We start from the raw sequence: 21,564 nt of genomic DNA, 5'->3' as shown, positions 1-21,564 counted from the left end.
ATTTGAGTGTTGGTGGGCTTCCTCCTTCCTGGGTGAGTTAAAATCCTGGCTGCAGTTTCCTGAACCCGTTGCAGGTTTGCGATGGGTTTCTTTGACACACCAGCAATAAGAGAACTGCAGCAATCCAGTCTGGTTGACACAAAAGCAGTTCCTTATTTTTTACATTGAGTTTTAAAAAGCATGCCCAGGTTTGCAATATTGCAAACATTACTGATGTTGCAGTTAAAGCTAAGGTCAAATGTTGCTACCTCTTGTAATAGTAATAGTAATAACCAATAGTAGCCAAAATGTATCGAGATACAATTCATACTGGTACCACAAGTATTCTACTTGCTGTTGCGCACTCTTGCATTTGCACTGTCACGTTAGATGCTTAATACTATTGCTCTGTAATTTTGCATTGTCTTATTTTATTTATTGTTACTCATGAATCTATTAAGCTGTGAATGTAATCTTGTTGCACTGTAAATTTGGCTGGACTGGAATGACAACAAACCTATTTTTCTCATTGTAATTCTGTTAAATGAATGTGCATTGATCTGTTGTTTATGCTCTGCATTTTAGAGATTATTTTCTATATTGATCGCAAATATCCTTAGATTATCCTAGTTTACAATTAAAAATTATACATTTTGAATTCTCAAAACACATTGAATTCAAATCATGACTCACCTCTGAGAAAACCCAATCAATTTTATTGATTTCCGTTTATTTAAATAGCATCTCAGTGCACCTTAAGACAAACAGATCAAATTCATATCCAGAAATATGTTGTCAAATCAGTCCAGTACAGTTGTTCATATGTATAATAATAAATGGATATATATTTATATTTAAATGTCAGCACACTAAGAGCAAAGAGGAATCAAAGTCAAAATCCTTGCTGGGGTGCAAAAACTTGGCATGGTTCTGATTCTGTTAATATGGACAGATTCACATTTAATTGCATATATTCCAATTCTTCACTGATTATAAAACAACGCAAATAAATTCAGTTTAACTGATTAAAGCTTGATACTTCTTAGATATTCTAGACTGAAACGCATGATGTATGCACTGGGTGAGTCAAATGGGGGTTGGATTCAAAAGGCATTGATTCACTTTCTGCTCCTTTTTTAACTGACTTTTTATAATTTTTATTTTATAATTATTCTCATAATTTGTTTCTGCACACATTTGTTGTTTATATCTTTCAGATAAAAATGTCATTAATGTATTTCATGCATACAATAAATATGTGGCAGAAACTTCTATTGTTTAGAAACGGAACTGCTTTTAACTAAACAGAAATTTTTTGGAATTGCCTTCTCAGTTTTTATGTCTTTCTACGGTTTAGCTTTTTAATGTCCAATTAAAGAAACTCTTGCAATATTGCATTTGTGAATAAATATAAATGAATGAATGCATTAACGTCAAATCCAAATGTATATATATTCAGGTCTAAGTTAAATATAAAGCAGTTTTATTTTGGTATATCCAAACTAATATTAACATTTTAATCCGCTACTAAAACTGATGCAATTACCCATAAAATATATCTAAATACCTGAAGTATCACAATCGATACACACATTTTAACCATAATATTTAATGAGTTGTACTGTATTAAAAGATTGATTTAGAAGAACAACCTGTTTTTTTATATTTTATCTCCTTTAACCAATCCAAAGAAAGGACTCTGTGTTCCTTGATAAATCTGCTTCCCGAAGATTAATGCAGCCATCTTGGATTCTTGAATAAAACTGGCACTTGTCACCTATTGTATCTCAACACCAGGCCAGAAGATAAGAATGGAGTTTTACGTATGTGGCTAAACATGCATATCAAAAATGTGAAGTTTGACGTAGAGTAAAGATGGTAAAAAGTTATCTATCCCAGGAAGCCCGAACTTATTGAATCAAGTTTCTTGACTTTGCAGCAATCTGTCCTGATCAGCAAGCATGTGGCAAATATAACAGTCAATAAAGCAGGTTTCTCAGCACAGTAACTAACAACTTTGTAAAAGAGGTAGAGGTCAATGAAATGTGTGTTAAAAATGAGAAGTTTAAAATAATAGGGTTAAAATATCAATTGATAAAAAGCTAACTATCAAAGGAAGACCAGCTGATTGCACTGAGTTTTGGGACTTTGCAGCAGTGTCATAACCCCCAGATCTCGATGTTGTAGCTTGATGAGGTTGGGCTTCACTGATTTTTCTTTGCTTGGGTCTCTTTCACCAGTAAGTATAAACAGACTTTGAGTATTGTTTATATATTAAATAGATTTTTAACCTGCCATTGCCGACTGACTGACTGACTGACTGACTGTTTCAGATCATATTTGTGGTAGTCTGCCATGTTGGGAACATGCCCTAAGTCCTCAGCTGTAGCCACCGGCCCAACTGCAAACTATATCCTGCAGGTAAAACGGATGAGGGTCAGTGTGTGTGTGTGTGTGTGTGTGTGTGTGTGTGTGTGTGAGATTGGGGAGAGATAGCCATTACAGACTGACCATTACGGGGACAGGAACTGACACACTGAAGATCTACTCAGGGGAATTGATGATGGGATGTTAGGTTCTTTGGACCATGTTCATACCCTTAATTGGCATGTTGTTCACTCTCTGTACATTAAGCAGTTATGTGTGTTTATGTGTGACTGTTATTGACAGTTGTCGTAGGTAAATGTGTGTGTGTTCGTGTGTGTGTGTGTGTGTGTGTGTGTGCGTGTATGTGTGTGTGTGTGTGTGTGTGTGTGTGTGTGTGTGTGTGTGTGTGTGTGTGTGTGTGTGTGTGTGTGTGTGTGTGTGTGTGTGTCCAGGCCAGATAGCTCGTATTTGCTAATCTGGTATAGCTGGATGAAGGGGGCAGGGTCAGAAGCTGGGGTCAGGTGTTAATTCACTGCTTCAAACCAGAGCCAAGAACACAAAAACCAGGAGCGACCAAACCCACAACAAAACATTAAAGGTCCACTGTTGTAACCACGCACCTTTGCTTCCTCTTTCTAGTTCCCGCTTTACGCTCTAACTTTTCTTTCACTTTTTCTTTCTCCTTCTTTCCCTCTCATCCTATCCACCTCTCCCCCTGCCCGGTCCAGTGTGAGGCCTCCTCCCCCAGCTGTTAGACCCCTCAGAGGTCAGTCCGTCTGCAGGGTCATCAGTCTGGGATGAAGCTCACCTCTGACCTGGAGAACCTTGATGTATTCCAACCACAAACCCCGCAGACACACTCACATAATGGACATGTGCGGCCTCACGATAGCCCTGTTTCATTGTGATCATTTTTGATCAATTTATCACCTCTTTTGTCACTTATTGAAGTCCTGTCTGTGCAGCTGAAGCCCAACGTCTGTGCAGCTGCTGCTGTACTGGTGGAGCGAGTCGGGTTTAGGGAGACAACAGAATTGACAACATTTTCTGTGTTTTGCAGGTGATTAATCCGGCCCCCAGTTATCAGCTAATCAATGTGACAATGATGGTGAATTGATAATCGATTATATCCAATAACAACTGCAATATGATGCGGTGTAAGAATGACCACGACCTCCACACACACACTTTAAAATATTACAAATCATTGTTTTATATTTTGTACTATTTTTCCTGCATATCTGGCTTTTAAGGAAAATATGCATAATGACTGCAGACTAATGTTTTGGCTTTTTTTTGTGTTCATTCTAAAGCAAAATGCTTACAAAAGCCATTAAATAAAACTTATACACTGCAGACATACCATCCTCAAAGTAGACTAATTTTATACAAAGGAAATATACAATAAAATAATACAAATGTGGTGCTTTACATTCAAAACGTTTACAATTGGCAAATAAAAGAATGCATAAAAATAATATGAGAATAACAAATAATACAAAATAATAAATAATGTGCATTGAAGTTTTTTGTTTGCTGGTCACTGATGGCTCCTTCTTGTCAGGAATGAAAAAAGGCAACTCGTTGTGCAACTGCAATCCCTCTGCCTTAATTGAGGAACTGGCCAGGCGACCTCTGACCCGCAGGTCATTAGCTCATTGTGCACCGGGACATGGAGAGCCGCCAGCACCATGTGGGGAGAAGAGCCGTGCGCAGAAAACAGATTCATTTTGACTATATGGCCCGTGGTGCTGGATGCCGACTGAAAACGGCAAGTGACAAAAAAGAAGCGACGCTGCTGTACTACATCAAAACTAAGCCAATGAAGCCGTTTTAGGAAGGAGATTTGGGACATGGCTGCAGAGGCGTTTACATTAACCATAAAATGAGAGATTTGGGCTGTGATGGTGTGTTTGAAGATGATAAGGAGTCGGGAACAGCAGCACCATGATCTGAGGGAGCCTCACAATGAGAGTCACCTCGACCCTTTTCTGATCACCGATTAAATGTGATCAATGGTACCTGGAAAACACTCCGAACTGGAAAATTATTTATTAGGGAAAAGAATCATCTGAGACTCTTTTGTTAACTATATGCATTTGGCAATACCTGATTTAATAACCTAAAGCGAGACAATAATCATTTCATCCCACTTTTAAAATGATTTCTAAAAGAAAAAATGTAAATTAACCTCAAATGTTTTGCCGCATTTCTACAAAAAGATCTAGCTGAATTATTTATTTAAAGTTACGACAGACACGCGTTTTTGCAGTGAGCTGGGCTAATTTACTCTTACTGTAATTACCAGCAAATTCCCGTATAAATAGGACACCTTGATTTTAAATATGGAAATTAAAATATTACACTAAGGGTTTTTGCGTCAAACTGAAAAAATATAACATTTTTAAACTCAACTAAACTGGATAAAATATTTTACAATCTTTTTTTCTATTTAGGTGTTTATATATATATATATATATGAATAATATGCATACAGGCCTATAACCTCTTACAAAGTAGACCATCTAACAGAAGAACATAAAAAAAAAGAGTAAACCTTGTATTATTAAAATGTCCACATACAAAACAATCTGCATTCAAATTTACATACTGACTAAAAAAATCCATTATTATTATTAAATGAACCGAAGGGCAAAGAAAATGTTAAAAAAAAGACTGAATATAATTAGCGTATTGAACGTATGCAAATAATGAATCGCTTGCGTTTTATTTCCGATGTGTTCAACGTTTCCATCAAGGCTGGAAAAAAAATGAATTCGATTTTGATTCTGAATTGTATTAAAATTTAATTTCTAAATTGGAGATAAAACTAATTTAAAAACTGATGCAAGTTGGAGAAAACACACACATACACACACACACACACACTAAGTATACCATTTATAAAAGAGGATTGAGGTACCGCAACTACAAATACATCTAACTGAATAAGATATTTATTTAAATTGCATCAAATCGTAATTTGAATCTGATTACATGATTAGATTGGACTGAATATTTCTACATAACTGGTAATGAATTGGACCTGTCTGTGTTGTAAAGAGCATTGATGTGTGAATCTGTGCAATAAAAATAAGCTGAATTGAACTCCATCTTAATGCGCGCCATGGGGCGCATTAGTGATTAATTAAATCATTTACATGATTTCTACTCAGAGGAGACACCTGAATTTATCAGGCCAGGCACCAATATTTATTTTATTGTGTTCATGATTTTAGGACAACTTACAGAGCAAAGCAGAAATGATGTGTTTTACAGAGCAACAACCGGGAAAATGCGGTCAATTTCATTTTCTTGTCCAATTTAGACGAGAAAACGCAGATGAAAACAGTTTACCTCCTTTAAATGTCTTTTTTATTGATCCTCTCTCTCCTGAAGTTTAAAATAATCTCAGTAAACTTCGCTGCACACATTTCATTCATAAATGAAATCATTTCATGTATCAACAATAATCCATGCCATATGTAAGTGCCCAGTTCAGTGCACTTGTCACAATAAGGTATCATTAAAAAGGCCACCATAAGCCATGCAGCCTTCACCTGACTCTGCAAACTTGGTTCCCATGCTCCCACCCAGAGACCAGTGAGACCAGTGTCATCAGGAGAATGGCAGCTCTAAATCTGATTGTTCTTAAATCCAATATGCATGTTGCCATAAACTAAATGTGTCTCATAATTAAGGTATCAGGAACGTTGTGCTTAGTTTTTTGACAAGAAAAGGTCAAGGGTGCAAAAATGTTTCTGCAAACTGGATTTTACATAGATAGCGATACATTGCTATTAATGTCTGAGTGAATAAAATAAATGTGGATGATGAAGAGTATTCAATGATCCACAGACGGGCAGCGGAGAGCAGGAGCGCTGCACCAGAGCAGGCAGGCGGGCAGACAGAGAAGCGCAGCGGCAGGAAGGCTGCTCCCTCCTGCGCTCCTCTGCTGCTCAGCGCTCTCTTCTTGGGCTTATAAAGCCCCTCAGTTCCCCTCCTTTTAATTGATTTTCTCATAATTAACTCAGTCTGTCCATCGATTTCCTTTCGGCGGCTCATAAGCTCCTACATCCTGAGGTGGTATTGTTGCTATGTGCGGACGTCGGGAGCAAATATCGATCTCATTGATTAGGAAGCCCTCAGCGCAGGAAAATCTGGTCGTCAACGGAGACCTTATGGGGTATTCACAATTGAAAAATCTTTCTCATACAGAAAAACCAGAAAGAGGTCTGTAATTAGGATTAGGAGTGAGCACAACAGAGCGCAAATACTGGAAACGGATTTAGATGTGTCTGATTTTGCATAATTTCCCTCCTAGAGAAGTAAACCTTTATGCATGGGGGCTAAAAAAGGCGCATAAATTCAAATATGAGCGCCAATCAAGACCATCAGACGCACAATGTGCACCATCATCAGGTGCAAAACCTGCAGATGCATGCCACACAGCGCATCCCGAATCAAATATTCCCGCGATATTATACAACATGCAGAGCAGGCAAGAGACTCCACGCCATTCGTCCGCCGAGCAAAGGAGCAAGGGAAGATGCAGGGGAGAGGGAATGAGGGAGAGGTGAGAGTCAGAACAGTCACAGGGTTGCCCCGGTGAATTAATTTCTTTCTAATCAATAACAAAGAAAAAACCCAGCCCCGCACACACACACACACATACATACACACACAGCAACCATTATGCCCTCACTCCCTTTCCCGCAAGCAGGAAAGTTAGGTTAAAATCTTTCTCCTTTTGATCAGACTGAAGAGAACAAGGCTGAGATTTGAGAAGGTGACAGAGAGTGAAAGGGGGGAGGGATATGTGCTGGATGGATCCCACCCCTATAATAATGTTCTTGTTTAGTTTGTTTAGGTGAGGAAAATTTACCAGTGCTTCCATCGGTGAACGTCTCCATCCCCGCCACGCGTGTAGCCTTTCTGGACAAGAGATGGAGAGCGGGTAGAGCTGGGGGAGAGGCGCAGAGGCAGGTGAAAGGGGGGCCGGGGCAGGGACTGTGTGGGACGTCGGGTGTGGAGTGGGGGGGGGGGTCGGCATTAAACTGGGAAGTAGGGGGAGTGAGGCTTTGGTGACACCCTAACCTTTTATGTTGCCCCCCTTTTTCCCTTCTCTCCATCCCTCACCCTCGACGCGTGTCTCTCAGTGGTTTCCATAGCGACCCGGAGGCTGTGATGCTGCTGAGGAGAAAGAGGCGCGTGCGTGACAGTGAGGAAGAAGAGAGGATGAAGAGACGGTCATTTGTGAGATGCTGGTGGGGGATGAAGCCACATCTAAGATGATCAGCAGCTTCGGGATGACGAGGTCTGCAGTCTTAATGTCTAAGAAGCCTGCATGTAACTCTCCTGTTTGTTGTAGCATCTGATGAGCTAATTAATACACATAATATTGAGGAAAATAAATATTTAAATCCAGTTAAATCTGGTACTTTGTATAATTTTGTGTTATTTGAGGCTTTTAAACAAGTTACATAACTTACTACGCTGACGGACACAGCTGAGCGATATTCAGCAGCAGCTCAACTGTTTTAAATACGAGGCCTCCTCAAATTTAGCATGCATCAATTTGCTGCCACCTGCAGGCCACAAAAAGCACTTCTTTCCGGTCAGAATACTACCACCAACCTCTGGCAGTCAAAATGTAAAAGACGGAAAGGATGTTTCGTGATTTAGTTGCTACCCCACAGGGAAAATAAAACAAAAAGTATCAGTTAGACTTACGTTTGTACTAACTTGCATTTCTAATGAGACATAGAAGTATTAGGAATAATTAAAAAAATTATTTTGTGTTGGCATCTTGTATTTAACAAGAATCAGAATCAACTTAACTGGCCAGGTTTGTGTGCACAAACAAAGAATATGACTTTGGTTTCCAGTGCTCCAAAAGACACTAATTAGGCATAACATCATGAGGAATGGCAGGTTAAGGTAATAATTATGTTTATGGTGGGATTGCACAATTAAGCAGTTGGTAGCTTTGCAGCTTTGTAGCAAGAAGGTACTGGTTTCAGATGCCAGTCTGTGGTCTTCCTGCATGGAGTTTGCATGTTCTGAGTCTCCTGTGCTGCACTGTGATGGACGGCCAACCTGTTCAGGGTGTACCCCGCTTCTTGCTTTATGACTGCTTGAGATAGGCATAAGCAGGTGTAGATGACAGATGGATGTTCATAGTGGCACGTGTTAGTTGGTTCTCAAGGCTGATGTGCTTTAAGCAGAAAAATGGCCAAACATAAAGATTTTAGAGAGTTTGACAGGGGTTAAGATGTGAGAGCTAGATAACTGGGCATTCCCAAAAATGCAGCTACTGCAGGGAGTTCCGGTTCTGTAGTGGTCAGTAGTTAATAATCCTAATCTGACTGTTGGGTGATGGGTAACCAAGGTTCAGTGATACACAAAGGGAGCAAAGGCTGGCCCGTGTGCTCTGATCTAACAGAAGAGCTGCAGCAGCTTAAACTGCTGAAGGCGATGATAGTTCACGGAACAATGGAAGAGGGGACGCCGCTCTGATGAAAACATAGTTTGTGTTCACGGCTGTGTGTTCGTGTCACACCCCACCATCCCCGGGGAAACATGGCACTGAGACCCACAATGTGAGGAAAGCAAGGCGATGAAGGAAGTGTGATGCTTTGGGTGATGATCTGTAGGTAAACCTTGAAGTGGCTGCAATGAGCTTCCTCCATAGGCTGACCGGACTCAGCCCTAGAGATTGAATGAAGAATTCCATCATCCAGGGTATACTTCAAGCAGAGCTGGTGCTTGTCTGCTGAGCTGGTTTGGGTATCTGATCAGGAGGCCTCCTGGGTGCCTCCCTTCGAAGGTTTTCCTTACACATGCCACTGGCAGGAGATGCCAGGGGATACCCATACCTCGCTGAAGTGACTACTATTATATCTCTTCAGTTATGGGAACAACTTTGGATCTCCCAGAATGAGCTGGGCAGAAGGAGGTCTGGGTTTCACTCTTGGACCTCTTAGCCCCTCAAGTTGAGCTTATAAGATGAAGAAAATGGATGGATGGATACCTTGGGTGCTGCCATCAATATAAATGTTATTTAGACACACACCACCTACCTAAGCATTATTTCTAAACATTCATACCTTCTTTGGGAACTTTAAACAGGATAGCAAAAAAGGTTCTGGCATGGTTTAAGGATTAAAGCAGCGAGTTTGAGGTGTTGACTTGACCAAATTCCCCAGATCTCAATCCAGTGAGCATCTGGTGGATATGCTGGACAAATAAGACTGATAGAGGTCCCACCCTGCAGTTTACAAGCCTAGAAAGACATGCTGATACCATCTGGGTGCCATATCCCATTTGTTCTATGTCCTAAAAGGATAGAACTAGATGCATTCCTCATCAGTTAAGCAGTGTCTTTTGGCTTTTTAATAAAGGGATAATTCACTACTTGGGGTTTTAAAGAAGCCCTTCTAGCAACCTATTCTGGAAATTTTGTGATTTGGACCACAGTATTCTAATATCCTGTAAAGGTACAGAATTAGACTGGGTTAGTTCACAGAAAGTATTGTGTTCATACTGAAAATTTTTAGTTCACTTCTCACCTCTCTCCAATGGAGTTCCTCAAGGTTGAATTCTGGGCTCTCTGCTTTTTTCCATTGTGTCTCCTGCCTTTAGGATCAAGTTTGAGAAACCATGGCATCTCTTTTGCGTGTTACGCAGATGACTGTCAGACTCATCTCTCTATAAAGCCAAACTGTCCATTCTCCATCCAACTTCTCCTAAAGTGCCTTGACGACATCAAAGCATGGATGGCCACTAATTTTTTAATGACAAGACCACAGAGGTGATTTTTTTCAGTCCTAACTAGGGCTGGGTATCAATTAAAATTTCAAGAATCAATTCGATTCCGTTTCTCAAGATTTAGAATTGATTCTTTTTGATTCTTTTCGATCCAATCCGATCCGATCTGATCTGGTCCAGTCCGATCTCAAATTGTATTGCTGGAATTAGAAACATTTTTCATTCGACACAAACCGTGTCTGAATCTGAAATATTGCCAGATAGGGGCTTTGAGTGTGTTGGGCGTTTTTAATGCCAGGACTTGGCTAACTTCACTCGAAGTGTCCGATGCAATGTTCAAACTTCATCACAATGCGCACCTGTATGAGTTGTTGTTGTTCTTTTTTCTTCAACTTCCTATATCGTGGTGGTTGGCAAACAGCTTTATGGTGCGTTACAGCCAACTTCCGGAGTGGAGCCAGAAATGCCGGTTCAAACATTTAAGTTCACAGTGGAAAATGCACTTTTTTGTTATATGAATCAATCTTTCATATGAGAATCGATTCAGAATTGGGAAATTGGGTTTTTAACACAGCCCAAGTCCTAACAGTACTTTACACACCCTTCCTCCAAATCTTGGTGATCTGAAAGCATGTGTTATGCAACTGGTTACAGTGTTTTGCAAAAAAGGTTTCTTTCAATTACGTCAGGTTGCCAAACAGAAACCAATTTTGTTTATACATGATCTGGAGATAAACCATGCTTTTATCGCAACTTGTCTAGTTTAATGCAATTTACTTTATGCTGGGAAGAGTCAGGGCCCTCTTTAACACCTTTGGCTTGTTCAGAATGCTGCTTGTCGTTTTTTAACCCGTACACACAAACACAAACATATAGCTCCTGTTCTCTCATCTCTCCACTAGCTACCTGTGTGCCAAAGAATTGATTTAAAAATGTCTTTAAAATGCCTTGCTCCTCCATATCTCTCTGACTTGCTTCAGCAGGTCTGATTCTAAATGTTAATGTGTTTCATTCTACTGAGATATGGAGGTAAATAAAGTGTCTTACATGACTATTGCTTAAAGTAGCTACGTACTGAAGACTAGTTATTTGTGCTTTATAGACACAGGTCCTCTGCTCCTCAGATGGCACTGCTGTGTCTGTTTATGGACGGATCTCTAAGTTTTTTCCAGTTTGGGGGGTTCAGACGCCCTCGTCTTCCACGTGATGCCTGTTATACATTTTAGTGGATGGATGCTAATGCAATAATGATACTGTCTTCAGGAACCACTTAGGGGTCTGGCTGCAGGAGTCAGCTCCAACAGAGAATGGAAACCCACTTGAATATTCAACAGCAGCTTCTTACTTTAAGAAATGTCATACTTGATGATTTATTCATAAGATCACTACACAGTTAAACAGGTAAACGTATTCTACAGATTTTATCTCATTTATGTCTGAACAAAACGCCATGTGTTACACATTTACGAGGCACCTGAAGCCACTGACAACTGAATACACACCATGTATAGGGGAACCCAGATGAGGGGCTTTCGAAAAGACCTTGTCTAAATCCGTTTCTCCTCAGTAAAAGCAAAATATTTCTCCAACCGATCAGAGGGATGTACAATATGCTGCAGGGTATACATACAATGAGAGCAGCCCCGGTGGGCCTATAGTGTCTATCAGCTTTAGATGACACGTTTCGACAGCGGGGCTGATTTAGGCCTCAGCTACCACAAGATGACTCGAGTCTCCATCCAATCAAGACAGTCTGAGGAACACCTGTGGACAGTGGAATAAAGTCTACAAGAGAATGATGAGCAGTTCCCTGCCACACAAAGCAACATTACATTTGAGCTTTTTGTACCTCAATACAATTTGCACCACAGAACACAAAACCATCTCCGATGTCTCTCTGAAGTGGTCCAGGTAGTAAACTGAACATTCATTTCAGCAAATGTTCAGTGTGATGTGAAGCTTAAAAAAGTAAGGGTTGCTTTATGTGGTTTATTCCGAGTTATTCCCCAGTGCAGGTCATGGAAAGTGAAAACATGTAACAAAACTTATTGATTTATTTTATAAAAAAAACTATGTTTTTCTCTCACATTTTCCTCCAGCCAGTTTAGGTTCAGGGTTGTACTGAAACTGTCCTACAAAACCACTGTCACTAAAGCTAAGTGATCTTAGAACCTGTCTGTGGATTCCTGGATCTGGATCAGGTAGGCCAAAGAGGAGTGACTTTTCTTTTCAAAAGTGCACACACCATTGAGATTTAAAATATATTACTTCATGATAAACATTTCAAAGCTATTCCTCACATATAATGCAACATTTATCCTGCACAATTCTATGGGGTTCCATTAGTGCCAAAAATATGTATATGTGTCTATGTATATGTGTCTATGTATATGTTTATGTGTCTATGTATATGTTTATGTGTCTATGTATATGTTTATGTGCTGTGCTTATGTCTATGTATGCTGTGTATGTGAGGTGCTTATGTTAGGTGCTGATGTCTATGTTAAGTGTATATGTTAGATGCTTATGTTAAGTGTATATGTTAGATGCTTATGTTAGATGTACATGTTAAGTGTACATGTTAGATGCTTATGTTAAGTGTATATGTTAGATGCTTATGTTAGATGTACATGTTAGATAGATGCTTATGTTAGCCCTCCCCCCAAGAAAAAAAAAACTAAACAGATGGGGGTAGTCATTATATATGGAGAGCTCATTAATTCAATATGAAAAGAAACACTATTATAATTATTCATAAATACTCCATCCAATAAATAAATGTCCCCATGAAATAAAACAAAATATATAATAGAAATAATCTTTTTTTACTTTGTCAGGTATTTACTTGCTTCCAGATTTATGCATTTAAGATTTTACAATTTATTTCAAGATTACTCTATTTAATAATGGTATTTTATTTTTGATACTTTTATTTAGTAAAGCTACTTTAGGTGGGACTTTTATTTTTTAACCCCATTGTGTCTAGCAATCTTCAATGAAAATCCATGCTCTACATCAGAGATCTTCAACATGGAGGTGACACCATATCTGTACTTCGGCAACCCCACACTGGAATAAAATAAAAACAGTTGGGGCAAGTCACTATAGGTTTTATTTGCAAGAATATGTTCCTTAAAATAATGAAATAAATCCACAACCAAAACATGTCATCTCACAAATTACAAACATTTTGCAACCATAACTGACAATCATGAAAATAACTTTTTTTCATTTTAACTGAAAATGCATTATTTTATTTTATATCGCAGACAAACTTAAACTGATGTCAATGAAACTAACCTTTGACCTCACACACTAGAACAACAAAAAAAAACAAATCAAGTTTGATTCTAAAGGAATCCAAATGTTGGAGCCTGTATCAGGCCAGACTCCATGTAGAGCACAAAGCTGTCATAGGTCTGGTGGATGGGGAGGCGCAGAGTGACCTCACAGGTGTTCGCCTCTGGATACAGTTTTCTACTGCCATCATCACATTAAAGAAACTCAATGGTTGGACGTCGGGGAAACCCAAGTGGGGGGATTGAGTTCAATCCTGAAACAAACACTAATATTTGTTCCAGTGTCACTGGTCGCGTTCCCTCTATAAAAAGTAAAACACAGAAAGTAAAAAATTTTACATTGACATTATACTGTGGTTTCTAAGTGTCCTAATTATCAATTGATTCTTTAACTGGTTTCATAACAATAACTACATACATGAGAAAGGCCGGACATTAAAACAGGGATGGCATTTACAGTAAAGTAATTTTGATATTTAAGTATTGATCTTTTAATGCACTCAATCTACAAATATCTTCTGAGCAATGCAATACCTGTATGTTGAGTAAACAATAAAACACTACCTCCACTCCAGCTGGAGTGGAGGTAGAGAGGTGTAGCTTGTTTTGTTTAGCTCCACAGACGGTGCTCAACAGACCACCTTGTGGTGAAATTACGCTTATTGCTTCTTTAAAGAGTTGATACATCTATTGTAATTGAAAATGTCCTGTACAGATTACAGTGTTATTCATGTTAGTTGGTCTCTTAGAAGGGTGGGTCTAAAAATGGAAGCATGAAATCTAACACAGTTCCTTAAAAAATAGAAAAGTCATTATCAAAGATTAATTCTAATTAGGCACGCTCATCAAATGCCTGACGGAAAACTAGGGTATAATTGAAGCATCCAATGTGAAGCCATACCATCCACCTCAATCAGCCAGTCATTCCAAAACATGACTGTTTGGTTCTGTGCTCTGCGCCTGTTGCTTCCTGGTTCAGCAAAAGATACACTGAAAAGATCCAGGAGGTCCTGGAGCTGAAGGGCTTTGGGTCCACCCACAAATAGTGGTTCCAGTTCCTCTATGTGGCTTCTTATTTTTTCAGCAAGGCCCGTGGCATTCATCCCATCTAGTATCCTTGTCCAATCCGACAAGGATACATTGAGCTCATTTACTTTTACTGTGAGTCACGCTCAGAAATATGCTCTCATTCATTTTTGTAAATAACACCTTTAGGCACACATCCAACTGAAAAAAAAGCACAAGTTAAATGTGTTTGGTCTTTAGCGTCCGTAATCTCTCAAGTTCCCTGAGCCAGCTAGTGTTCAGGACATGGACACCCTCCATAGCTTTAACGTCAGACAGAAAACCTTGATCTTTGATTAAGGTTATAGTTAGGGCTGACTCAGGTAATATGTCCTTTTAGGACTGCTGTTATGGATGGAAACTGTTGGAGGCTTAAGAGACTGCTGGCCCCTTTTTTCTTCACCCTGTGTTCTTTGTTCTCCATTTGTGTAAAAACCATTATTGTCATCAGCTTCATGTCTTTCCTAGTCCCTCAGATTCTGTTCCTGGACTCTGAAGTCTGCATTTCGCTTTTTTCTGTCCTGCTACCCAGAACCGATCGAGTAAGATATCCATCCATCAAGAAGCTGGTTCCAGCGAAGGATTTTTGCCTTCCATTTCTTCTGTGAGGTAATCCAGTATTTGTTTTGTTATTTTGCTTTTATTGCTGCTGGCTAACAATCCTGTGCTGTTCTTAGTGGGCCAGTGGGTCCAGATAAACAAGATTGACTGCTGTAATTTAGTGAGAGCAGACCACAAAAACCTGCATTTAGAACGAAGAAAGAAAACGTCCTTGAGCGCTATAATTGTCACTTCAAAACTACAAATTATTAATGGTCATCAATGTTGGGAGTTACTGTATTACATAATAACTGCGTTAGTAACTGCGTTAGTTTTTCCTTCAAAACGTAATCTAAATAATTACTTTTCATATTGGAAATGCCGTTTGGTTACTTGTAATTTAACGCAGTGTGTTAAAACTCAATCAATCAAAGCGACTTTTCATAAGTGTACTTTTTCTGCGGCGGGGAGAGATTTTTACAGAATGTTTTTACTGAAAATCAATAACAAACTAAAAGAAATGGTGGCTGCATTCTCACAGAAGAAATGCTAAATACAGTAAAACAGATAACGATCTTTTTACAGCAGTAGAGATGTAGGTCTTTGGAACATGAGTACTCTTTGTAAGCTTTGTTTCATATTCCTTATTCTCAGTCATACCCTGGTTATTGAAAATACTTAAAGAACATTTAATCCCCCTTGCCAAAAGACAGAACAATTTTGAATGCAATTGATTCTTTCCTATTTTTATGTGCTTAGCCCACAGGAAGACCCACATACCAGAGAGCTGTTGATGTTTGTTTACAATCAATGCAGGCGACTGTGTGACCAATTTGAAGTCCAGCCTCTGCAAATGGATCTGGAGTTCCTTAATTTTCGTTATGAGGAACTGTACAGACGTCTTCTGAGATGTGTCCACCATCAAATATTTTCAGACCTGGAAGATGTACTCCAGAGCATGCAAACAGTGTTGGTTTTACTAGAGGGAAAGCATCAGCCGCTACATGGATTTAAGCCAGCTGTGCTCAGAACTGGAGGGAGGGGACGCCCTTCCTGGGACATTTCTGCTGAGCAACTTCAGTTTCTTCTTGAATTTGACTTTACTGTTAGGGAAATTGCACATTTGTTTGGAGTCAGTCCAACTATAAGAAGGAGAATGACAGAAAATGGTCTGTCAGTGAGAATGTATTACAGCAACATTTCCACTGAAGATCTTAGAGACGTAGTGTCTAGTTTCATTCAGCAGTTCCCTGATTCAGGAATCAAAACGGTCAGTGGATATCTCAACAGTGTTGGACTAAGGTGAGCATTTGTCCAATGTCAAAACAATGATGGCATGGAAACCACCCAGTTTTCCTTATTTATTATTTTCCTTATTATTTTGTGTTGGATTATTAAGGGTTCAAAGGTCTCGTGCTATTGAAACCCTGAGAGTATTGGATCCTGCTGGCATGCTGTGTCGAGGGCTTGGAATAAACGTTATTCCAAGAAGAGTGTACTCTGTACCAGCACCAAATTCTTTATGGCACATTGATGGAAATCATAAGTTGATTCGGTGAGTCCTTATCTGGTGAGCTCTGTAGCAAGAAAACGTTCTATAGTGAGGTACATTTAAAAAAAAAATTTTTTATTTTCATACCTGCAGTTGGAGAATTGTGATCCATGGAGGAATTGATGGGTACAGCAGAAAGATCATGTACCTCTGTGCCAATAATAATAATAGAGCCTCCACTGTATTGAGCGCCTTTCTTGCCGCAGTACAGCAATTTGGGATTCCAACAAGGGTTCGCAATGACAAAGGAGGGGAGAATGTTCACGTCGCTCGTTTCATGCTTGAACATCCACAGCGAGGACCAGGTAGGAAGCACATTGACAAACAGTGAACATTACAAGTATTTAATTTATGTAAGAACTTCATTCTTTTCATGTTAACATATATTTTTCCATTGTCGTCTATGTTTTTATACTACAGATAGAACAAGTTTCATAACCGGATGGAGTGTTCACAATCAGATAATCGAACGACTGTGGAGAGATGTCTGGTGCTCAGTGACTGTAAACTATTATACAGCCTTTCAACATCTTTACAACTCTGGTGTGTTAAATGTAGACGACGAGCTAGACCTCATTTGTCTACATTATGTGATGCTTCCCAAAATTAACGAACATTTACAGCTGTTTAAGAAAGCTTGGGATCGTCATCGCCTTTCTACAGAGCACGGAAAGTCCCCCCAGCAGTTATGGATTGAAGGACAGATTATGGGGGCGCATCCTATCACTGAACCTGTTTGTGAACAGGTAAGTGAACAGATCTTTTGTGTTACCTTTATAAAGAAATGCATCATTAAGGTTGTTTCATAAAACAAACAAGTTATGTAAAATTTGTGTCAATGAACAATGTAATTCCTGTAAACTCGCAATCTCGCTCAGTAAATGAATATAAAGAGACATAAGTGGTATATAGAAAGAATATCTCTAAGCACTATGTCCCTTTGTGTAGGGAACTCTGGAGGATTATGGCATTGACTGGGAAGGACCAACACCTGTTGATCATGAAGCTGCAGTTGATGTTCCAGAAAATCCCATGCCTCTACAAAACCGAGTATTTGAACATCTCCGTGAGAGAATAGATCCTCTTCGCCCTAGTACATGCTTTGGGATGGATATACTAGTGGAAGCCTTGGAAAGTGCTCGACGAATATTCCATGATGTGAGGGACCGGGTCGGTCAAGCATGAGGACACAGAAAGAATTTTCAAGGAAAATGGGTTTTATTTTCCCAAAATAACAAAATTCAAACAATGATTACAGGGTCCTTAAAAGAGGTCCAATGAAAAAGGAGGGGGCATCAGCTGAGTTGCTACTGCTAGTGACTTCATGTTCTTTTGAAAATCCAGTTCATCCTGTCTTTTAAAGCATAACTACTTTTCTGTATCCAAAGGCGAACACCTGTGAGGTCACTCTGCGCCTCCCCATCCACCAGACCTATGACAGCTTTGTGCTCTACATGGAGTCTGGCCTGATACAGGCTCCAACGTTTGGATTCCTTTAGAATCAAGCTTGATTTTTTTGTTTTGTTGTTGTTCTAGTGTGTGAGGTCAAAGGTTAGTTTCATTGACATCAGTTTAAGTTTGTCTGCGATATAAAATAAAATAATGCATTTTCAGTTAAAATGAAAAAAAGTTATTTTCATGATTGTCAGTTATGGTTGCAAAATGTTTGTAATTTGTGAGATGAGCAGTTTTGGTTGTGGATTTATTTCATTATTTTAAGGAACATATTCTTGCAAATAAAACCTATAGTGACTTGCCCCAACTGTTTTTATTTTATTCCAGTGTGGGGTTGCCGCAGTACAGATATGGTGTCACCTCCATGTTGAAGATCTCTGATGTAGAGCATGGATTTTCATTGAAGATTGCTAGACACAATGGGGTTAAAAAATAAAAGTCCCACCTAAAGTAGCTTTACTAAATAAAAGTATTAAAAATAAAATACCATTATTAAATAGAGTAATCTTGAAATAAATTGTAAAATCTTAAATGCATAAATTTGGAAGTAAGTAAATACCTGACAAAGTAAAAAAAGATTATTTCTATTATATATTTTGTTTTATTTCATGGGGACATTTATTTATTGGATGGAGTATTTATGAATAATTATAATAGTGTTTCTTTTCATTTTGAATTAATGAGCTCTCCATATATAATGACTACCCCCATCTGTTTAGATTTTTTTTTTTCTGGGGGGGGGGGGGCTAACATAAGCATCTATCTAACATGTACATCTAACATAAGCATCTAACATATACACTTAACATAAGCATCTAACATATACACTTAACATAAGCATCTAACATATACACTTAACATAAGCATCTAACATATACACTTAACATAAGCATCTAACATATACACTTAACATAAGCATCTAACATGTACACTTAACATAGACATCAGCACCTAACATAAGCACCTCACATACACAGCATACATAGACATAAGCACAGCACATAAACATATACATAGACACATATACATATTTTTGGCACTAATGGAACCCCATACAATTCAACTGGAAAAGAAACAAATCTGTTAGAAGGAACAGCTTCAGTAACCTGGCTGCATCAACGTGCACAACAAACTAATGAATTCTTGAAGCACCTTTGATTTAATTTCTGCATTCAGCAAATTCAGTCTTCTTTGCTGGGAGGCTTTCAGCTTTCAGCATCTCTGCTTAATATTTGCCTGCTCTTCCTTGCAAAGGTTATCCGAATCTATCAGAGTGGGAGGACATCTCTTGTCCATAGACCTCTTCAGACGGCCCTGTAAGATTTAGTTCTCGACTCTGTCGGACACTACCAAACTTTCATGATCAAGTAATGAAGTCATGCAAAAGTAAATCTAGATGTATGTTTGGATTCACTGTGATGCTAAAAATAAAGCTCACCTCAATATTCAGCTTTCATGCAGAAATCTGAAGGTCAAAACTGACTGGTATCTGTTCATAATTTTCTCTGAAGAAACCCAGGAGAACAATGCTGCAATTACTTCGTTTCACTATGTGTACGATGTTGTTTTTGTGCCAAACATACCATTTAGAATCGTGGCACATAATACATCCTCCCAAGAGGTGTTTAGCCAGGCCTGAATGTTTGTGTTAGAAGAAAGGGCATCTGTCCTGCAGCTCTACTCATCAGTCTGGATAAATGGAGAATACATGAGATTGTTCCTCCAGCTCCTCCAGTGCAGATGTTGGTCTCCTAACATCCTCCATGACCAGTTTCTATCTTTTTTTTTTCCTCTCCATATTGGAGAAATTTGCAATATCTGTAATGCAAGTCATTAAAAATTATGAATGTTTATATAATGCTGTGGAACCCTTCTCCTGAGAAATGCCTCTGTGGATTGGGATTCCTTTGATACGTTGTAACCTGTCTGCAAACCATGGCCTTAACTAAATGATGCAAATATGGAAAAGTCAGGAATATCTGAGGAAAGCTGACCTTTATTTAGGTTCCTCCGATTCACGAGAATTAATAGCAGGTATGAAGTGAAGAAGACTTGAAAGCTGAAACTGAATCAAAATGTGCAATGTACTAAATTAAAAAGTGTACCCGTTTAGGCAACCCTTTTTATTTCATTTTTGACACATTCCTCCTCCAACAGAGTTGATTGTTGAAAGTGCTGAAGCTCTGTATCATAGTGTCAATTTTATATATTGAAGAACAGCTGGAAACCATCTGTCAAAGAAACAAATCCTGGCTCCTGGATCATCAATAGTGCAACTTAGTGTCTGAGAAGTGGTCTCAAACTTCATCACTGGTAAAGACAAGCAAGCCTAGTGTCACAATGGACAATGGTTTAAGCCTTTAACTATTTGATGAAAGCAAAGTTTGAACTTCATATCATTCATTGAAGTGCCTGGAATGAATTGAAGATTGAAGAGGAGATTTACTGGTTTTCTGCAAAGACCTCCGGAACCAGTTTCAGGAAGGTGGAAGTTTCTGTTAGACTTTTAGCAGGGGGAGAAAGAGAAAGCACTTTTTAACATCTTGTCATGAAGTCGCACTTTTTGGCAAACATGAAAAAATGCTGCACTGAAAACACCATTCCTCACCCTGAAACACAGTGGAGTCAGCATCATGCTGTTGGGATGGTGGCTTTTCTTTAGTAGCGACAGGGAGGCAAGACTTGAAAACTGATCTTCACAGATGCCCTCTACCCAATTTTCTGACCAAGCAAAGAATGGGCAGAAAAATTCAGCAGATGCTAAAAGCCTGAAGACACATACAGCCAAAAGCTGTGACAGCAGTGAAAGGTGGTGCTACAAAGTGTTGATTTAGGAAAGCTGAATGCAAATGCACACCTCCTTTGTCAGATTTTTTTTTTTAATTGTGAAAAACTTTAATCATTTTCCTTCCCTTTCAAAATAATACCCTACTTTATGCTGCTCCGTCACATAAAAGCCCAATGCATTAAGGTTTTTGAAAAAACCTTCGCTAAAGAGGCACGATATATCCTGTTCTTTGGTAATTATGATCACTCCAAATATGCATCTCTTTTTTCCCACCAAGACAATATCTCATAATGCCATGAGCATTCAAGGTAGAGTCAGAGCTCCGAGTTAGAATATCACAGTATCATTTGAACAGTTTCTCTGTAGTTTTGCTGATTTCTCAGAGAAAGTGCCTAAATCCACCTGTGGGCATCACTTCACTGCTCTCCGCTTTAAGGCTAGGCGGGTGAGAACTGGGCTTTCTAAAGGAAGGAGGTTTTCCCCAAGGCAAGCCCGGGGCAGTTGAACTGGCCATCAAACAAAGCATACTCCAGACAGGGTAGAAAACACCACATCAGGTTTTCTCCCAGAGGGTTGGGCCCTATTACTGTTCTCCATGAGGGCAGGTCGATAAGAGAACTGCATTTGTAGAAGAGGTTTTTTTGGATGCTGGGTGCTACCATCTGAACAAACAATGGTGGCACCTTTAAAGCATGCTGACATGGTGGGTATGGAAGCCAAAAAAGTTAAAAAAAGAAAGGTGAGATTTT

General features: G+C 39.1%; 1 protein-coding gene across 1 annotated transcript; it reads left to right on the top strand.

Annotated features, from left to right (window-relative positions):
- The first annotated feature begins 16,448 nt into the window (after window positions 1-16,448).
- Window positions 16,449-18,319, top strand: LOC124866356. Its single transcript, XM_047362103.1, has 4 exons — window positions 16,449-16,575; window positions 16,666-16,877; window positions 16,993-17,318; window positions 17,521-18,319. Exons 1-4 carry the CDS (start codon window positions 16,472-16,474, stop codon window positions 17,755-17,757), a joined length of 879 nt encoding a protein of 292 aa, XP_047218059.1. The 5' UTR covers window positions 16,449-16,471; the 3' UTR covers window positions 17,758-18,319.
- The last annotated feature ends 3,245 nt before the right edge of the window (window positions 18,320-21,564 follow it).

Source organism: Girardinichthys multiradiatus, chromosome 3, assembly GCF_021462225.1.
Source record: "Girardinichthys multiradiatus isolate DD_20200921_A chromosome 3, DD_fGirMul_XY1, whole genome shotgun sequence".
NCBI classification, from domain to species: Eukaryota; Metazoa; Chordata; class Actinopteri; order Cyprinodontiformes; family Goodeidae; genus Girardinichthys; species Girardinichthys multiradiatus.
This window is presented reverse-complemented; position numbering and strand designations above follow the sequence as displayed.

Bases quoted from the DNA above. Each gene is read 5' to 3' on its own strand.
- LOC124866356 (XM_047362103.1), top strand. From the start codon at position 16,472: ATGCTGTGTCGAGGGCTTGGAATAAACGTTATTCCAAGAAGAGTGTAC. The intron at 16,878-16,992 runs GTAGGAAGCACA...TTTATACTACAG, and splicing joins ACATCCACAGCGAGGACCAG to ATAGAACAAGTTTCATAACC. The intron at 17,319-17,520 runs GTAAGTGAACAG...CCCTTTGTGTAG, and splicing joins CTGAACCTGTTTGTGAACAG to GGAACTCTGGAGGATTATGG.